The following is a 21,394-nucleotide window of genomic DNA, read 5'->3' on the forward strand; positions in this document are numbered from 1 at the left end:
ATTTACCTAAAAAGGTTAGTTTAGAATAGACGCATGTAAATTTCCACTGGAATTCTAATAAGGCCAAAGCAAAATAGCTTCGCGAACGTGAAACATGAGTTGAAAAAGGACAGAGATATATTTGCATCCTTTTCTATCTCATGCATCTCGTTCGCGAACCTATTTTGCGTTGGTCTATAGAACGTTTTAACAATGACATATTGTTGATTACCATTGTCAACACTCGCTATTTGTCATAATTCTCGTCAACTACCGCACCCTGCTCTAGTGAAAATTTAGTGACTTTATTGATAAAATTAAAAGTTACTAAATTTTTACTAAAGCAGGGTGCGATAGTTGACGAGAATTATAATAAATGGCGAGTGGGGACAATGGAAACCAACCATCTTTATATTTTTGATACCTGCCCCACCCTGCTTTTTCTTTATTCTAGTTCCCCGCCCTGTATCGAAAAAAGCTACCATTCCCTGCAAAGTGTCACAATTCGGATGTTCCACTAATTATTTTATATTTGTCAACAAAATTTTGACATGATTCTTAACCTAAGGCTGGTTCCACAATATGCCAAAACGATGCGCGCGCATCAAGAAGACTAGAACCAGGAGGTGAAACTTCCACGCTTTACCGCAGTGAGTAGTGGCATGGTAAACGTGCACACGGTGGGCGGGTCGTTTAAGTTCGTGTACTGCTAATAGAACGAATTTACGAATTCTGCGCATACTAACCTTGTAGGTTTTGAAGGGGAAATTTCGTAGCAAGCAGCTGCAAATGTTTGCGTCTGCTTGGTTAGGTAAATTATATAATAATAAAATGCTTGGTCTGTCCTTCTGTCCTAACTTGAAGTTGGCCTTTTCTGATTTCACGTGTTTTTTTGAATAGTAATCTTATGACGTGTCAAATTTTGACAATTCTTTATCTCATTTTTGCCAAAGTTGTATAATTGTGTTTCCAAATTTCGGAATAAGTTTCTTTAAAATTCCAAATTTAAAAATTCAATTCACGAAACTGAAGTACACAACGTTTACCAACGAAATTTTTTATAAAGTTGTATATGAATTCAAAAATTGTATACAAATACAAAAAATTTATGATGAGAAAAAAGATGCGCCAGGAAATTTCGTACAAGATAGTAATTTGAAATAAAATTTATTTTTAAAAATTAATTTTTAAGGTACCAGGGCCCAACGAATACCTATTAAATATTAATTATAAAAACACAGGCCTCGAATCAACTTAAAGACATAAAAAAGTCGTTTTAGTCGATTTATATTCCAAAAAAAAGTGGATTTGTTCTTTATTTTAACAAAAATATTTTACAGATTTTTAAATAAAAAATTTTTTTTTTATTATTATCCTTTTCGAAGGGTTAAAGTTGAAATTTTTAGAAATAATTAAATTTCAAAAGATATTGTTAATTTTCAAACAATTATTAAATTTTACAGAACTAAATATAATTTATCAAACAATTTTTGGAAAAAAATTTTTAAATTTAATTGAATTTTCAAAGATTTAAAATTGAGATATTTGAAATTAATTGAAACTTTAAGTGTTTTGTAATTAAAATTTTAGATAATTTCACTAAAAATTTATTAGAAAATGTGGACAAAATATAATAATTTGAAAATCATTTTTAATTGAAAAATGGTTTCAGATAGTTGAATTTTCAAAGAATATTATTAAAATAGTTAAAAATAATTGAATTTCCTTAGACTTGTAATTGAAATTATTAAATTTCAAAAAAAAAAATTTTTTGATGGAAAATTTTAGAAATAAATAAATTTTAGATGCTTTTAAATTCAAATTATTGAAAATTCAATTAATTTTGAATTCAAATTTTTGAGGATAATGAAATTTTATTTGATTTTAAATTTGGAAAATAATTTAATTTAAGTTCATTTTTGATTGAAAATTTGGATAATTAATTTTGAATAGAAATTTTACAAAATAATTGAATTTTATTTCATTTTAAATTGAAAACTTGGTAAATAATTAAATTTTAAATTGAAAATTTTGTATAATTATTGGATTTTTAATTGATTTTGAATTAAAATTTCGGGTAATAATTGAATTTTAGTTAATTTTAAATTGAAATTTTTAAAAAGTAATTCAATTTTATTGTGATTTTTTTTTTAAATTATAAACAATTGTTAAATTTCATAAAAATTTTAATTGAAAAATAATTTTGATATAATTGAATTTGTGATGTATTTCATTAAAATTATTAAAAATAATTAATGTAGTGAAGAATCATTTTAGTTTAAAATTTGTTAAATAATTTAATTGAAGAAGATATGATGAAGATCTACATTTTATACTAGAAAAATGTATTTTATTTACATTTTTTTCAAATGTTAAAAAAAATGTCGCATTTTATTAAAAGAAGTCGATAAAAGTCTTATTTTTGAAAAAAGTCAGAAAAAGTCGTTTAATCCGAGGCTTGTAAACATATAATTTTCATTATTATCATTTAATATGTAATAATATTCTAATAAATTAAATTATTATTGATAATATTAATCTTTAATTTCTTTATAACAAACAATTAAACACTCAATTTGGCGCGCTTGCGCGCGTTTAATTTTGCTAGTTAAATATAATTAATTAAATATAATCGCATCAAAAAATTTATGGGTAAACCATTTGCCATAACCGCATAAACAGAAACTTAAAAACAGCGTCTGCTACATTTCAAATATCAGTGTCAAGAAAGTATGCGCAGAACACTCAAATTCGTCTGAATAGCAAAGCACGAACGATAAGCCACGCCTTCTAGTGGCTTGTTTTTCACGCCGCATCTTTACAACGGAGTTTCCCCTCCTGGTTCTAGTCTTCTTGGCGCGCATGCTTTTTCTATTGTCGTCAATCTTTTTGTTTTGAAAATCACCTTCAAGACGATACGATTTTGCCTATTGTGGAAACAGCCTTACAAATTATTTTTCGTGTATAAGTATAGAATATCTTTGCGAACGTAAAGCATGAAAAAAAAATTTTTATTTATCAGAATTGTTCTTTTATAGAATTTCTATTTATTCGAATATTTACTTAACATTATTTTCATTTATTGAATTCCTATTTAACATAATTTCTAATATAAACAAATTCTTATTTAACCCCTTCGCTGTGTAGCAGAAATAAAGCTTCCGTGCCCCGTATGTGGTAAAAAAAATTAAAAAAAAAAAAAAACTTGATGTTACCATACCTAAGAATACCCACTGACAAGTTTATCGTATTGTGTCTACTTATTTTTTTCTAGATGCTACTATAGCGGTCATACACACACTGGTGGCACGATATTTTTATGCCTCTATAGAGGTCAATAACAGTGAAGGGGTTAAAAAAACTTTATTTAAACTTTATTAAATAAAAAATTTCGAAAAACAATTTTTTCAATAAAAGTTTTGTTTAATAGAAATTAGGTTAAATGTGAATTTATTTAATGAAAACATTGGCTAGTAAATATTTGGATACTGTATAGTAAATTTAAAAACATTTTTTAATGTACTTTTCAATGCAAAAAAAAGTTTACCATGAAAAAGATTATAAGATTTTTGTATAGAATTTTACAAATTGATAAATTAATATTTAATAAAACTTTTTTTTATACATCTATAAGTTAGAAATAATGTAATATTGTAATTTTTTTTGCAGAAAATGTAAGCATCCTAGGATCGGATGACATGACAACATGCATAATCGTCGTCGTCAGGCATTCTGGTAAGAATAATATGTTTTTAATATTTTTTTTTTTTTACCAAAACTCAATTTTACCAATCTTTTATTTGATAAAATCATCAAATTTCTTTCAAATGAAAAATTAATGCTGAAGTAAAAACAAATAGAACCGTATACAAACACAAAACAAACTTGGACTAATTTTTGTTGCAATTTATTTTGATTTGGGTATATATTTAATTGAGTAAGGGACAAACTTCAAGTTACTCAATGTCATCCTGAAACAGTATAAGGTTACGGAAGATCTAAAATAACTATATGGGTGATTCTCCGCGTAGCGTATTATTATAGAATTTTTTTTTTTACAATTCAAATTAAAATCATAATATAACTTTCATGTATGATAGTGAAGAATGAAATATCTCTAATGGGCCGGACAAATTGTTTATAATTTTGGTATATTTTAAACAAATTAGAGGTAAATGCATCCATGTAATATAATGAGCTATTTTGGTACTTAATAAAAATTTGAAATAATTTTTAATTTTATAACAAACAAAATTTAAAAACGAAAAATATAATTTTGGAAATTTATGTGATAATTTATTGTAATTTATGGAAATTTTTGAGGGAATTTATAATAATAATACAAAATACAAGTTTCAAAAAACTATATTGCAAATAATTTATTTGGTAATTTATGAAAATTAATGAGGTAATTTATGAAATTTTTGAGTTAATTTATAATTAGGGGAGGATGGGACAAAGATAGTTAAGGGGGAAGGATAGTTAGTGGCTTTATTGCCTATACGGCTTCTTCAAAAAGGGCACTATTCTTCACATATACTTGTTTTAACACCAAAAGACGTCAGGAAAATTTGATCTTGATGCGATATCATTTGTGGAAGCTACGTGTTTATTTGTGAAAATCCTGTTTTTTCTAAAATGTATCAGTTCTGTTTAAAACACTGTTTCAGATATTAACTGTTTAAAATATTTATTTATGTCCAAAAAATATTTTTGGTAGTGCTTTGAAGTGTTTTGAGGTGCTTTTATCCATTGAAATTAAAAAAATCCCAAATTTAATGTCTTTTTTTGATTATTTTTCGTAAAAAGAATTTTGATAACTATCCTTGCCCCAATAGTGGGGCAAGGATAGGTAAATTTTTTTTTTTAATTTTCCGCTAATATCTCGAAGGCATTGCAATTCACAGCAAAATAATGTATTACAAAATTGTAGCTAAATAAACAGGCTTTCGAACGATACTATTCTTTTTCCGATCTCTGTTGAATTTTAGCTACTAGATCCAAAAATGTCTTACCTAACTATCCTTACCCCATCCTCCCCTATACAATAGAAACAAAATTCAAGATTCAAAAACTGTTACGTGATAATTTATGGAAATTTATGCTGTAATTTAAGAAATTTTTGAGGTAATTTATAATTGTAATACAAACAAAATTTTAAGATTTAAAAATTATTGCAGAAAATTTATGCGGTAATTTATGAAATTTTTAAGGTAATTTATAATATATAAAAAAAAAAATTTTTAAACTAATTTTGGAAATTTATGGAAATTTAAAGGATAATTTATGGTAATTTATGTGATAATTTATGAAAATTTAATGGAAATATTTGTTGTAATGTTGTGAATTATTTTTAAAAAATTTTATCCTAATTTTTAAACTTGATATTCAATTGAAAGACGGCCAAAAGGCTTCCTCTTGATGCTGAGGCAATTTTCAATCGGTTTCGCATTTCTGTCATTTATATTCATTCAAATAATACTACTACACATTATTTAATAAAAAAAAATTTATTTTTTTGATTTATTGTAAAATATGTGAAAGCTTCCCCATTATGGTTCTGTGATTCCCTATATATATGTAAAATTGGCGCTTGAAAGGTGTAAAAATAAATTCAAATCATAAAATTAATTTCTATCGTAGATAATCGCTTGAGGTTTTTTTTATTTAGTATAACTAAATTCTAATTTGTTTTTTATGAGATATTTCAATTTTTTTAAAAAAGCTTCCCCACGACGATTACTTTTTCACGTTGGATTCATTATCTCTCTAAATTTGAATCAGTGCGGAATTTTACTGGTGAACCATCAGTTATGTATAAGTATCACAGAAAATTAAAAGGCATTAAAATAAGCTGCAACGATTATTATTTTAATCCAATTTTGCTTATTTTAATACCAAAATGGATTAAAATAAACAAATTTGCTTATTTTAATGCCTTTTAATTTTCTCTAATACCACTGGTTTGATTCAGTGAAAATTTTACTGGAAACCAGTGTATTTTCACTGATTGACAGTGAAAATCTCACTAATTGAATTAGTGAAATCTGTTTTATCGACAGAGTCTACTGATTCAATCAGTGAGGTTTTCACTGTCAATCAGTGAAAATACACTGGTTTCCAGTGAAATTTTCACTGAATGAAACCAGTGGTATATACTTATAACTGGTTCATCAGTGAAATTCCACTGATTCAAATTTAGAGAGACAATACAATTTATTTCTTAAAAAACGCAAGGGACATGGAATTGTACACTTCGTGGAGAATCACCCATATATATAAAAAGAAAACTGGAATTATTCTAGGAATCCTTAACGAGTAGATTGAAACATGGTAAGCAAAAATCAGTGCGGAAAATATCGGTTGAATTGAAAGGCGTGACGTTTGACAAGCCGCGCAGCCGATTTTCTCTCTTTCTTTATATTTTGCCTTTGGATTTTCTGTCCATCTTTGTCGGCATCCTATTCCAAAGGATCAATCTTTCCCCTTTCGCCGATCGCGAGAGAATCTCACCATCTTAATCCCTTTTCAAGATGCGAAAGAGGCAGACATATATAAGTGAATGCCGGTACAAAAACCGTTTGAAATACGTTCCAATAAGGCAAACGCGTCTCACAAGAGAGCTTCGATATATAACCAACTTGAGACTCTTGAGAGAGTCGCTTGGGACCTCCGCACAGGACCATCTACTACATATATATATATGTGTGTATTGCCATAGCGCGCTTTCCTGACTGCTTTCCTCCTGGCGTTATGTTCACTAGGCGCGACAACCACCAATGAGGCCTTTAAGACTTGACTTTACTCTATACTCTCTATACAATTCCCCGATATAGTCTGCCATAACGAAGACTCTTTCGTGTGATGTTCGATAATTATCTCTCCCTGGCGATGCTTCAGTGGCGTACTTGAACAATTTCCTATATTTACTATTTATATATACATGCGGACAGATTCTTCTTACTCCAAGTTAATTTTTTTTTATTTTTTTTTTGAGGTCCATAAATATCCCCTGAAATTCTTTAGTTGGAATTTTCATTCTATATATAATTTCAATTTTCTTTTAGGCAAATTTTCATTTTTCCTATATTTGTATTCAAATTCAAATTAACCTTTAAGACCCTTTGCCGGTTCTAAGATTTTCCCACTCTAAAGGCACTCTCACACCTTTTTGGCTGCCTGCCTGCCTGCAGGTTACCATGGCAACGCACGAGTGTGAGTAAGACAGAAAATTTGAATATTCAAATTTTTAAATTTTCTGTCGCACTCACTCTCATGCGTTGCCATGGTAATCTGCAGGCAGCCAAAAAGGTGTGAGAGTGCCTTAAGGGGACGGTCAAACTATCTCATGAATGCACATTTGGTCACACTTCAACGAAATCTAGTGAATGTTTAGTAACTTTCTAGTAATTTTTGTAAAAATTTCGGTTGTAACTAGACTTCAACGAAATCTAGTGAATGTTTAGTAACTTTCTAGTTACAACCGAAATTTTTGCAAAAATTACTAGAAAGTTACTAAACATTCACTAGATTTCGTTAAAGTGTGACCGGCTAAATGTTTCTGCACGCATGAGATAGTGTGACCGTACCATAATGGCGCACTCACACCTTTTTTGGCTGCCTGCCTGCCTGCAGGTTACCATGGCAACGCACGAGTGTGAGTGAGACAGAAAATTTGAATATTCAAATTTTTAAATTTTCTGTCGCACTCACTCTCATGCGTTGCCATGGTAACCTGCAGGCAGCCAAAAGGTGTGAGTGCGCCCTAAGTTTATGTCGAATCACGGACAAGAAAATTTTGTAAAGAACTATAGAATCCGAGTCCGTACATTAAAAAAGTTTTACACTTTCATAATTTTGAGGTTAGGTGAAACTTTTTCATTAAATTTACACAAGTTACAGAGGTATAAACTACCATGTGCACGAAGTAAGAATAAGGAGCCTTCACTTCAAAGGAAAAATGTCCCAAATTCTGGTAACATCATTCCGGAAAATTTGAATAGTCAGAGGTGGCGTTCGTAACGGGAAAAACCTTAAACTATTGATTTCCCTAATGAAAGTCGTCTGCTATTTTTCGAAAAGTATATATTATAAAATCACATAATTTCACATTTTTGAAAAATAAAGTAATTGAATAAATAATAAATGTTAAATATGAAATATTATTTGTAAATAAAAAGTCATTTACAAATTAATTAATTTTAATGTAGTTCTTTAAAAATTCACTAACTTTAAACTTCTTTTTAATACACATTCTTTAACAATCAATTATTGTTTTTTTCTTGTTTTTACAGTAATCTGTAGCTATTTAATTGTAAAAAAAGTTTCCATTAAAAATCTCTTAAAATTGAATTAATTCGATCTAAGAATCTTGCGAATATATGACTTTTCCGAAATTCAATTATTTTTAAAATTATTAAAATTCTTTGTAAAAGTAAATGTAATAAAAATGTTTTTAATCATATTTAAGTAAAATTCAATAATTTACTGTAAAAACAATAACTGATTGTTAAAGAATGTGTATTAAAAGGAAGTTTAAAGTTAGTGAATTTTTAAAGAACTTCATTAAAATTAATAAAATTAATTAATTTGTAATTGACTTTTTATTTACAAATAATATTTCATATTTAACATTTACTATTTATTCAATTACTTTATTTTCAAAAATATGGAATTATGTGATTTTATAATATACTTTTTAGAAATAACTAATTCTCGAGTAGCGAAATTAATGAATTTTAAGCGAATCCAATAAATTTTATAAAAAGTCGTCCGCCATTTTGAATTTTTAAAAACTAACATCTGATTCGTAATCAGCGATCCCAAACCCCCCCCCCCTCCAGCAACGATTTTCAGCCAAATCCAATGAATTTTTCAAAAATTTGTTCGCCATATTGGATCCACCATTTTGAATTTTTAAAAACTAACACCGTATTCGTAATCAGCGACCCAAAAAACCCCTTAGTACTAAGTGTCATGAAAATTTATTCACGGTAAGGTCTTACACACTTTGGGACCATTTTGTTATATTTTAGCTACACATCAAAGGGGTTAACAAAATTTTCATCTTATAAAAATTCTTTTTATCCAACTTATTATAATAATTCTAATATTAACTGAATTTTAATTCAGCAGAATTCTCAATTCCATGGAATTTTAAGTGCGAGTCTAATTTTTAAATGACAGAAATTCCAAGTCATCGAATTTTAATTTGTCCGAAATTACAAATGGACGAAGAAACAATCGACAGAAAGATTTCGGCACAAGTTTTTAAAATTGCCCAATCACGATTTTCTTGATAATTTCTAATTGGTCAATTTTAAAAATTGCGCCAAAATCTTTCCTTTGATTGTTTCTTCGGTCATTTGTAATTTCGGACAAATGAAAATTCGTCGTCTTAAAAATTTCATTAATTAAAAATTCGTACAAAATAGATAAAAAAAAAAAAAGTCATATATAAAGAAAATGAATAAAATAAAAATTCTGCCAAACAAAAATTCGGTATAGCTAAAAATTTTGTTATGTGAAAATGTGTGTCAAATTTTAATTTGAAAATTGAAAATTCGTCTAAAAAATAATTATTTCTGATAAAATACTTTAAAATAAATTTTTTTACTCAGTTTGATGGGAAATACATGCGCCCCTGTTATTTGACAGAATTCTTGAAAACGTCGAATTTTCATTTATCCAAATAGCAAATGACCGAACGAACAATTGACAGAAAGATTTCGGCGCAATTTTTAAAATCGACCAATCATAATTTTCTTGATATGATGATTTATTTTGATTGGCCGATTTTTAAATTTCGTGTCATAATTTTTTTTGTCTGTTGTTTGTTTGGTTAAATGAAAAGTCAACATTTTAAGAATTTTATAAAATAAAAATAATAATAATAATAAAAATAATTCGTACAAATAAAAATTCGAACAAATGAAAATTCTGTCATTTAAAAATTCGAATTACTTATTAAAATTCTGTTAAATAAGAATTCTGGTAAAAAAAAATTTTTTTTTTAAATTTCCCATCAAAATGATTAAAAAAATTGATTTTAAAGTATTTTATCAGAAATAATTATTTTTTAGACGAATTTTCAATTTCCAAATTAAAATTTGACACATTTTCACATAACAAAATTTTTAGCTATACCGAATTTTTGTTTGGCAGAATTTTTATTTTATTCATTTTCTTTATATACGACTTTTTTATTAAAAAGAATTTCAATTTAAGCGAATTTTAATTTAACTGAATTCTCATTCAATAATTGAGTTTTATGTAATACGAATTTTTAAATTGACAGAATTTACAATTCAGCGAATTTTAATCTGTACGAATTTTTAATTAATGAAATTTTTAAGACGACGAATTTTCATTTGTCCGAAATTACAAATGACCGAACGAACAATCGACAAAAAGATTTTGGCGCAATTTTTAAAATCGACCAATCATAATTTTCTTGATATGATGATTTATTTTGATTGGCCGATTTTTAAATTTCGTGTCATAATTTTTTTTGTCTGTTGTTTGTTTGGTTAAATGAAAAGTCAACATTTTAAGAATTTTATAAAATAAAAATAATAATAATAATAAAAATAATTCGTACAAATAAAAATTCGAACAAATGAAAATTCTGTCATTTAAAAATTCGAATTACTTATTAAAATTCTGTTAAATAAGAATTCTGGTAAAAAAACAAAATTTTTTTACATTTAAAAAAATTTTTTAAAATTAGTATCTTACGGAAAAAGTTTACTAATTCGTGTTGTTTTAATAATTTGTTAAAATAATGTCGACCGCAAAAAAGGCAAAAATCAAGTGAACTTTTCTAAAAAAAACAAAATTTAATTTTAACGTTTTGGAACAGATTCTTGTTTTACTTCAGAAAAAAAAACAAAGGTATACATGATATAACTTCTTGAAATTTTCATCTTTTAATTTCGATTATAATTAACTTGTTCCTACGCCACTGTCAATAGAACAGAGTAGTGATAAATAATCACTTTGGATTGCCAATAGTGATACCGGTATTAAAACTTAACTGACTTTAATAATAATGATAATAATAATAATAATAATAATTTTACTTGGAGTTAGATCTCTAAGTTTGTATTTTTTCTAAATTAATTAATGTGAAGCAATAAAGATAATAATAATCTTAAAATAAATGTTTATCTGTAAAACATTTCCTAGAATATAGATATAGTAAATAAATTTTGCATCTTTCGATTTGAATTAATATTTATCTATTTAAATTTATAAAAAAAAAAAAAAATTTTAGGCTCTGGTGCTGCAGCTCTCGCTCATTTAGATGGGGCTGGAACGGAAGATGCCGCAGCGACAATGATTCAGAGGGTAACAGAATTAGCACTTGGATATCCAGAGGGACGTCTGGAACTTCAACTTGTAGGTGGTTACTCAGACCCTAGGAATTACTCGGAAGGACTTTTTTGTAATATTATGTGTAAGGATAAATATTCGATACTATAGAAAATTAGACAAAAACAAAACAAAGAATTATTTTTAACCCATTGAAATTTTTGTTGTTATTATGCAACCGCCAGCTTTTGATTGTACGACTTTATTGACTTATTTTAGAAAATAAAATAAAAAATTAATTAATTTGTTAAATTTAAAACAAAATATTTAGGTATATGAATTTTTTATATAGTATAAACTCTAGCTCTCTCAAAATTCAATTATTTTGAAAATTTGAATCTAAAAAAGTCTTTGCAAAATTAATTTTATTTTCAAAAAAAGTTTAATTAAAATTATTGAAAATAATTCTTTTTAATAATTTTAATAAAATTCTTCGATAATTCAAATATATAAAATATTTTTCAATTAAAAATTCTCTAAAATTAAATTATTACCTAAATTTTTTTTAAAAAGTCTTGAGCAATTCAAATTTACAAAATTTTTCAATAAAAAATTCTCTAAAATTAAATTATTACCTAAATTTTTTTTTAAAAAAGTCTTGAGCAATTCAAATTAACAAAATTTTCAATTTTAAATCTCTTGAAAATTGATTAACTCTAAAAATTTGAACTATAGCTTTTCTAATATTCAATTAATTTTTCAAATTTCTATTTAAAATTTTTCGACAAATTAATTATTTTTAATAATTTTTAATTAAAAAATTAATTTAATTTTAGAAAAATTTCTTGAAATTCAATTATTTCTTAAAAAATATTAAATATGTAACTCTGCCGAAACTCAAATTATATTTAAAATTATCTTCAATTCTTTGACAAATTAATAATATTTAATAATATTAATGAATTGTATTAATTCAAATAATTTTTATCAAGTTTTTCTAAAATTCATGATTCAATAAATTTAAAACATTTTTAGATTAAACATTCTCCCATTTTCCATAAAGTATTTTATTTTTAAAAAATGATTGAAATTTTTTTTTTTTAATCATTTGAATTTCAAACTTTACCAAAAATTCTGTATTCATAAATAATTTGCATAAATTAAAGTTGAATATTTTAAAAAAAATAACATTCATATATTTTTTTTAAATATAAAATTTTTTTTAGTCTAAAAGTTTTGAAATTCTTGAAAAATTGTCTCAGTTCCATTTTTGAAATATTATATAAATAAAATTTCTTGATAAATTTCTATGCAATTATTCTTATCAAGAAATTAAGGAAATTTATTTAATATCTAATAACAATGGTTAATTATAAAAATAAAATATTTATTTCAATTTTAAAAATCAATTTTTTTCGACTTTTCTTCTTATGTAAATCGATTTTTTTTGCGCTTTAAAGTCGATCCGAGATCAGGACAATTTTTTTTCTGATATTATTATATAAGTATAGATCTAAAAATGTTTTACGTTATCAAAATTAAACAAAAAAATATATATATTTTTGACTATTTTAGAAATTTTATTTTTTGAAAAAATGAAAAATTTTCGAAATTCATACAAATTGATTCCTGATTCTTAATCCAACATCAACAATTTGTGGTTATTTTATTTTTTTACAAGATTTTTTAAAACACATACGATAGATTGTTCAGAATTATTATGAAAAAAAAAATATTTGTCGATGGAAAATATTACAAATTGTGGAATGAGTACAAATTTAAATTTTTCCTATTACACTTGTTAATTAAAAATTTTTTTTTCCAAATTTCCATCATTTTAAACCCTCAATAGAGTAAAAAATAAATTAATATCCTAAAACAACGAAAATTTCATTGGTACCTCCTTTAATATAGAAAAATTCATTCATTTTCCTCTTATTATTAATTAAAGAAAAATGAATTAAAAATTATTTTTTATTTCAAGAGTTACTTAAACAAATATAATTTAAAAATTAGGTGTTTAATATTAAACAAAAATTAATTGTAAATTATTTTTTTATTTAATTAAACAAAAAAATATATATATTTACAGTTAAAAACTTATTGTACAATAGTGAAATTTTTCACAAAGTAATTATAATCTAATTATCTAAAATCTAATAAATAATTAGAATAAAAGAAACTTTATAGAAATTTTTTTACAATTAAAGTTGTTCACTTTTTTTTTTATTGGTATATTTAACTATTAAATTAATATTTATCTAATAAAAAAAAAGAATTAATTACTAAATGAGAAGAAAAATGTTTGAATGTAAAAAAGAAAAATTGGAGCCCATTATTATTTGATATTGGTAGTTTGAAATATTTAATATATTGAATTATATTTGCCTTTTAGCTGCTTTTCATAAGCAACCTGTTGAAATTGACCTCACGCTCTGCTGCGTGGGCGAACTCAACACAACTGTCAGAGGTGGTATCCATTGGCCAGTAATTTACGGAATTGGCTTAAATGTAAAAACTGGAGAAATATTCCCAGCAACGTTTCCTGACAAAGGACCAGATCAGGCTCTCAGAAGTGCTAGACAATTAACTGGAGGACAACAGGTTTTTTATTTTTTTTTAATACATTATTTATTTATTACACACTACAGTGGAAGAAAATAATAGCAATTAATATTTAAATTTCCTTTTATTCTATTTCAATTCATTTCTTTTTTTACTTTATTTCAAGGGAGATGCGCTTAAATAACTCAAAAATTTCAAAAATGTACATTTACCTCGTTTAAAAAAAAAAGAATTTTTTTTATGATTTTTTCCACAATTTCAAATTGTTTCAAGTATTTTACAAATATTTCAATAGAAATTTCGATAATTCAGATATTTAAATAAAAATTTCAAATTATTTCTAAAGTACTAAAATATTCTTTAATTTATTTCAAAATAATTCTTTTTTTTTAAAATATTTTCAAAAAACTTTTACATTCCATAAACATAAATTATTTGTTGCGCATTTTTAATGGAAAATTTATATATTTTTATTTAAAATTATTTTTATTTTATTTATTTTTTTAAATTTAATTTTAATTATTTTATTAAAATATAAATTTTTATTATAATTTCTACTTTCTTCACCTGAAATACTTGTAAACTTTAGAAATTACTAGAATTTATTTACCTTTACAAACGAGTTTTTGTTTTTTTAAATTTTGTTTTCATTTTCTAAAATTTTTTTCTTTACAACGATTTTTCTTTCAAATTCTCCTTTTCTGAACAATTTAAAAATTCTGACATTTAAAAATTCATCTCCATGAAGTTGGCGTCGACGCTCAGCGCCGAAAATTGTTTTTACAGGACCAAAAATGTCAAAATTATTTTTTTAAAAATATTTTCCGTCCAAATAATACCTTGAGAAATACTTTTTAAGGTATTATGTGGACACAAAATGATTTTAAAAATGATTTGATATTTTTGGTCCCATGAAAAATAATTTTCGACGTCGAAGCCAACTTCAGGGAGGTAAAAATTCGAATTAAATAAAAATTTTATTTGTATTTCCAAATTAGCTAAAAATTCTCAATTTATCCAACAAAATTCTTCTTTCATTTTGAGAACTAAAATTCTCAATTTTTTCAAAATTTTCTTTATTTTTAAACATTTTATTACCTTAAAATTTTTCTATTTTCTTTACAATTTCTAAAATTCTTGTACTTTTTTATTTTTATAATTTTTCCTTCAAATTTTTTCTCATTTTTTTTGAAATATCTAAAAATTTACCATTTTCCTGTTTTCGATTTTTTATTTACATTAATTTTTGTAAAATTCTTATGGTTTCTCAATTTTTTTTTTCCTTCGAATTCTATATATTTATTTTGAAAATAAATTTTTGATTTTTTGTATCACTTGATAATAATAATTTCTAAATATTAATATTGTTTTGCTTTTGTTTTATATTTGAAATTTATTTCAAGAAAATTATTTTGAAATAGAGACATATATTTTTTTCAGGTTTTAGATGTCTATGACTGTACTCTTGGTCTCCTTAGAATTGGACCTTTTAATTATGATCCTCTTCGAGGTGTTGATCTTTGGCTGGCACAAACGGATCAGTTTATTTTACAACATTTATCAACGTCACCAGATGTAGAACTACCACATTTTGTCTCACAGGTGAAATATAAGTCAAAAAATAATTATTTGAATACACATATAAAATAAATCAAAAATATAGAAAAAAAATTAATTAATTTAAAAAGAATTTTAAAAAATTGTTATTAAACGTTTAAAAAAAAATCTAGACAAAAAAAATTATTGTAAAAAATTACAATTTTGTATGTGACCGGATCTATTTCAAATCATTCATTTTTTTCATTTTGAAATTTTTATAACTTTTTCTAATTTTTATGGATATTTTAAAGATTTTATCTATAATCATTTAAAAATTAATAGATTTATGAATTTATTTTTAGAAAAATTTTATTAGGAATGTGTAAATTTGGAAATATTTGTTTAGAAGATTCTAAAATTAGAAAAATGAAATTAGTAATTTTTTAATCAAACTTAGGAAAATTGATACGGAACAAATATGTGGTTCCTTATCAATATTCTTAATTTTTTGGAATTTTCTAAAAAAAAAAAATTTTCCAAAAATATACATTTCTAATATAACTTTTCTAAAAATTAATTCCTAAATATATTAATTTTTCCTTATTTTCCATTTTCAAATGATTCTTTATATTTTAATATCGACAGAAATTTTTTGAAATTCAAAATTCTATAATAAATTAAACCATCCGGGAGCAGTTAACGTCACAAATTTTCGAAGCAGAATTCATATTTAATTTATAATTTTTTACATTAATTTTGTATATATTTAAAATTTCCAATAATACGAAGTCAAAAACAAATTTTATACAATTATTTGTGAAATGAAAAACAATTGCAAGTCAAATGTTGAAATAGAATAAATTCTTTGCATTCGGAAAAATTATATTTATTCGAAAAAATGTGTAACTTTAAAATTATGATTTGATAGAATCTTATTCTGTAGAATATTACTTTTTCAGAATATTAAATTGTTAAAATATTAATTTTTGCACAATTTTCATGAAATCAATTATTATATATCAATGTTGAAGAAATTTTATTTAGACGAAAATTAATTTAACAGAAATTAAATTTTATCGAATCTTAATTTGTGCGAAATATTTTACGAATATTAATTTGTCAGAATAGTTGTTTAAAAGAATCTTAATTTTTTTTTTTACAAAATATAATTAGACAGGAATATTTATTTTTCAAAATATTTATTGCTTCGAATATTAATGTTCCAAAAAAATTCAAATAGACGAAAATGACTTTCATAGAATTTTTATTTACGCAAAAATTAATTTGTCAGAAATTCAATTTGATCCAATGTTTTTCTTTTTACGAAAAATATGTAATTGTTATAGAAAATTCTATAAATAAATAATTTAGAATATTTAAACAGTAAAGAAAAACGTATTTTTGTAATTTTTATGAATATTTTAATATTTTAGCCAAAAAAAAAAAAATATATACAGTTTTGAAAAAAGGAACGTGAGAAAAAGAAAAATGAATATTTTCCTAATAGATTTTTCCTTTATAGATTCGAGCAACGCTCAAGTACATCCAGGACAATCAATTTCCGGCAGTAACAGTCTTTAGAGACAACAGACCTCATTATTATCGACGAGATGAAGCCACCGGAGTTTGGCAGCCAATAAGATATTAATGTTAACGTTTTTGTCATCCATGAATATTATCTACACTTCTCTTTTCTTACTCGCGATAATGCCCTATTTTTTTTTTGCGGACTTTGTCGATTAAAAAAAAGGGGGAAAAGAAAATTCTTGTTTAAACTATATATATATATAGAAACAAAACAAAGTTATCAATACCATTTGATTTTCATTTCTGTTACAAACAGAGAATAAAAAATGTGTATTGAATATTTTCACTGTTAACTCGATGACCACATCTGCCAATGCTTGTTAATTGTTTTATTATCTTCACTCTTAACTTGCTTATTTATTCTACAAGAATGAAAAAAGTGAACAAAATTTTTTTAAAAAAATTTCACAATTTTTTTTAATTTTATAACTTACTTACTTTAAAATATAATTTTTTCAAAAAAAACAATTTTTCAATATGTACGAATTATCACTGTTAATAAATTTCTAGTTCTTTTTCTAATTGGATTTTGTAATTTTTTGTAAATGTTGATTTTAAAAATATTTAAAAATAAAACGAATATTAACAAATTATCAATATTAATAAATTATCAGTTTTTTCTTATTTGAATTTTGTAAATTTTTTTTTCAAAAATAATTTTAAAAAATTGCAAGTTAAGGGTATGTGGGAACCTCTCACGTGACCTAGTATGGGAAAAAGTGCTTTGGTAGTATACATCTTACTCTAAAATGAAAAAAGATTTTTGTCTAAAATTTTTAGGGATGATAGATTAGGGTACAAGGAATCTCGCTGTTCTCCGAAAAATACATAATTTTGCGTTAAATTATTAATTATTAAGTTATGGTAAATTAGTAGAACAGCGAGATTCCTTGTACTAAACAAAATTATTTCTCCAAAATTTTGACCCGAATTCATTTTTTGTTTCAGAGAATGTTTCAAACCACAAAAAACGTCCTTTGCTCACATACCCTTAAGAGTAGAATTTTTGCAAATAAAAACAAAATAGTCGATGCTATTCTTCTTCTTCTTCTTCTTCTTCTTTTTTAAATTAATGCTCTCAGCTAAAGAAGAAACTTTTGACTGTGAACAAAATATGTTTTTAATTTTTGTAAGTAAGGGTAATATAATATTTTATCAACAAAGTTTTATTAACTGGACGATTTATATTAAGTTAATTATAATATTGTTTTAAATACTCCGTTGTTCCACAATATATATATATAAATATATGGGTATTTAATGAAAAATTCTTCTATTACTTATATTATTGTCAAAACTGAAAAATCGGCTGTGGAGTTAGCACACTGAGTTTTTTTTTAATATTGTACGTAGATAAAGAAAGTGAAAAAGAAATGACGTGTTTTTTTTCTATTGTTAATTAAGTTATCTTTTGTCTCGTAATAAGACGAAAAAATTAATTTCAAAGATATAAATAATTTTTCGTTTTTCTTTTTGGGATGGATTAGGGAAAAATTCGCTCTTGCCATAATTGGAAAAAAAATATATATATATATTAGATGAAAGTTTATAGAAAATGAAAAAATTATCTAGAAGAAAGTACAACAGAAATGCTGTAAATATTTCTAAGGACTGTTAATTAAATTCTAGTAATAAGGAGAGGGCCAAGAAACAAAATGTGTTGATTTTTCTTCTAGAAAAATAGTTTTACACTTTTTTTTTTTGTTTTGCAAACTGTTATATAGCTTTTTTCTATTGCTTACTTTACTATTTTTTTTTTTTTTTTTTTTTTTTTTGAGAAGCAAGAAAAAAATCATTTCTTGTTTCTTTCATATCAGAGACTTTTTGGAGTAAATTTTTTTTTTCAATCAAATGTTACATATAGGCAAAAATTAATGTAAGAGAAAAGAGCTTTTTCAACTTTTTTTTTTTTTATCGTTTTTAGTGATAGTTAAGTATAAAGTGTTAAACGCAACATAAGGTCAATTAAATAAGAATTATTCCGAAAAAATTAGTAAAGAGATATATTTATATTGTATTGTCTATTTAAAAACAAACAAAAACTGAGAGAAAAATTTAGAACTATCAAAAAAAAAAAAAAATATCGTATTTGACAAAACATTATTGCTTATAATTAATAAACATTGTTTATATTTGTTAAACTTTTCAAAAGTTAATGAAAATTGTTTTCATCTAATTTTGCAAATTTTTCTCTGTGTTTATCTTTGTTTTCATTTACTCATTTCTTATGTATGTATCTTTCGTTCTTTTTTCTTCTTTGTTGCAAAAAGACGACCTTATTTTATATAATACTATTTGGTGATATATTTATACAATAAATTACAATTAGTGAATATATTTTATATTTATTTTCTCTCATACCACATCATACCATCTTAAAAAATAATAATTAACAAAATTAAATTCAGAGTAATAATATTTATGTAAATATTATTTATGAATAAAAAAAAATCTTGTTTTAATTAAGAATTCTTTGGAAAAAAATTACGGAAATTATAGTTATATTGTAATAAGTTTATAAATAATTAATAATTTTTTTGTAAATTTCCTCGTAATTCTTTGATTACTTTATTTAGATAATTTGAGAAAAAATTAAGAAACTGAATTTTTAATAAATATACTTTAATATTTCAGAAAATTTTTATTGCAATTTTTCGGCAAAATTTATATAGAAAAATGCCAGGAAATTAAAAAAATTTAAATATATAAACACATATTGGCATTATCTGGATAATTATTAAAACACCATTGAGTGATAAATTCATATTTATTTATTTTGCAATTTTTCTTTACACTGTAAAAGAACAGAAAACTGATAACAATTATTTTATAAGCTACACTTCACAAAAAACAGTTTAGCGTAACTAAAGAACTAAAAAATTTACCAAGATTATAAAAATTGAATTTATTTATATAGTATAGCATGAGCAAGTTCTAAAAATTAGTTATAAACATTTTCTTTTTAATAATAGAATTTCATTAGATATATGATTTTCATTGAACCGAATTTCTATATTACAGAATTTTTTTATATGAGCAATTCCATGGGATGTGGTCACAAGAATTTTTGATGATTGGAGCAATTTTATTGAATCCTTGTGAATATGTTCTTTTATTTGTACAGAATGAAAGCCCATAAACAATTTTTCAAAATTCTCAAAATTTTTGGAGAGATCTCTAATTAAAAATTTATGTCATTTTTTTAAAAAAACGATGAACTTTTTTTCTTGTTATCCAAATGAGATCAATTTTTTTTAAATTTCTCACAAAAAGATGCTATTTTAAGAAAAAAACAGTTCATGAAAAAAAAAAAAATTTTTTTCTAACACACGCACCAAAGTACACCATTTCTTACCTGTAAAGGGGGAGAAAAGTATGTCTTTCCCGGCGAGCATATAATTTAATCTCAATGTAGTCGACTTACTATACAAGTTATATTTTTCGCTAAAATTTAATAATAAAATACCGTTTTTAGAAAAATTAACATTCTTTAGTTTTAATCTATGTGCTTTCGGTATGTGTGTTAGAAAAAATAGTATGTGCAACTCGGGAGGAAAATGATTTCCGTCTCGTGTATTTGCAGTTCTCGTCTTCCCTCGGGCACTCGCTACGTTTCGAACTGCAAACTACACTCGCGGAAATCAACCATTTTCCTCCCTAGATGCACAATATACTATTTTTGCCCGGAAAAAAGTCAAAAAAAATTTTGAATTCATTTTTTGAAAAAACTACCTCTTCGATTTAAAAAAATTTTTTTTGCAACACTAACCTCTAAAGTTAAATTTTACACACCGAAAATTGTGTGTAAAGAAGCTCTTTTTCAAACGGTGTGTAAAGTAATTCACTTTACGCACTGAAATTTATTTTACGCACTGAAATAATACTTTACACACTGAAATTTACTTTACGCACCGAAATCTCTCTCACATAATATAAAGATTGTTTTAAACCATATAAAACCACAAAATTAAAAAACGAACTATACTATTAACTTTATACACTTCTGCTTAATGATATTTTTCCTGATCTTCGATTGATTTTTTTAATTCTATACAATCGAAATTATTCTCAAAGAGAGTTGGCATTCTTCATAATAGGTACTTAACTTTAGAGGTGGGTGTTGCAAAAAATGTTGCATGATACACGTGCGTAAATCTGATTATACGCACTTGTATCATAAATAACTACTTTCAACTTAATGCCTATGATGTTAAGAATAACTTCTCTAATTTTCATAATGGGATACAAAGAACTTTGAGAGAAAAAAATTAAAACGTCCCGTCTGCCTAAGAAAAATTGAATTTTATTGGAAATTTTTTTTTTTGTCGTGGATGACTTTTTGGTGGTAATAGAGGTCTTCCTCTACTCGGATTTGGCTGTCGATTTTTTTCTACACTTTTAGGTGTATTTT

General features: G+C 24.7%; 1 protein-coding gene across 3 annotated transcripts in view; it reads left to right on the forward strand.

The window, feature by feature from the left end:
- LOC127286305 (protein N-terminal asparagine amidohydrolase) overlaps positions 1-19,318 on the forward strand; it is a 119,034-nt gene extending 99,716 nt beyond the window's left edge. For all 3 annotated transcript variants that reach the window (XM_051312700.1, XM_051312708.1, XM_051312693.1), the window contains 5 exons: positions 3,649-3,714; positions 11,255-11,437; positions 13,688-13,896; positions 15,298-15,459; positions 16,919-19,318. In XM_051312700.1, coding sequence (XP_051168657.1) covers positions 3,649-3,714; positions 11,255-11,437; positions 13,688-13,896; positions 15,298-15,459; positions 16,919-17,044 — 746 coding nt within the window. In that variant the 3' untranslated portion in view covers positions 17,045-19,318. The remainder of the gene's footprint in view (positions 1-3,648; positions 3,715-11,254; positions 11,438-13,687; positions 13,897-15,297; positions 15,460-16,918) is intronic.
- The last annotated feature ends 2,076 nt before the right edge of the window (positions 19,319-21,394 follow it).

Source organism: Leptopilina boulardi, unplaced genomic scaffold, assembly GCF_019393585.1.
Source record: "Leptopilina boulardi isolate dan_hultmark-lab unplaced genomic scaffold, ZJU_Lbou_2.1 LbouV2_121, whole genome shotgun sequence".
Lineage (NCBI taxonomy): Eukaryota > Metazoa > Arthropoda > Insecta > Hymenoptera > Figitidae > Leptopilina > Leptopilina boulardi.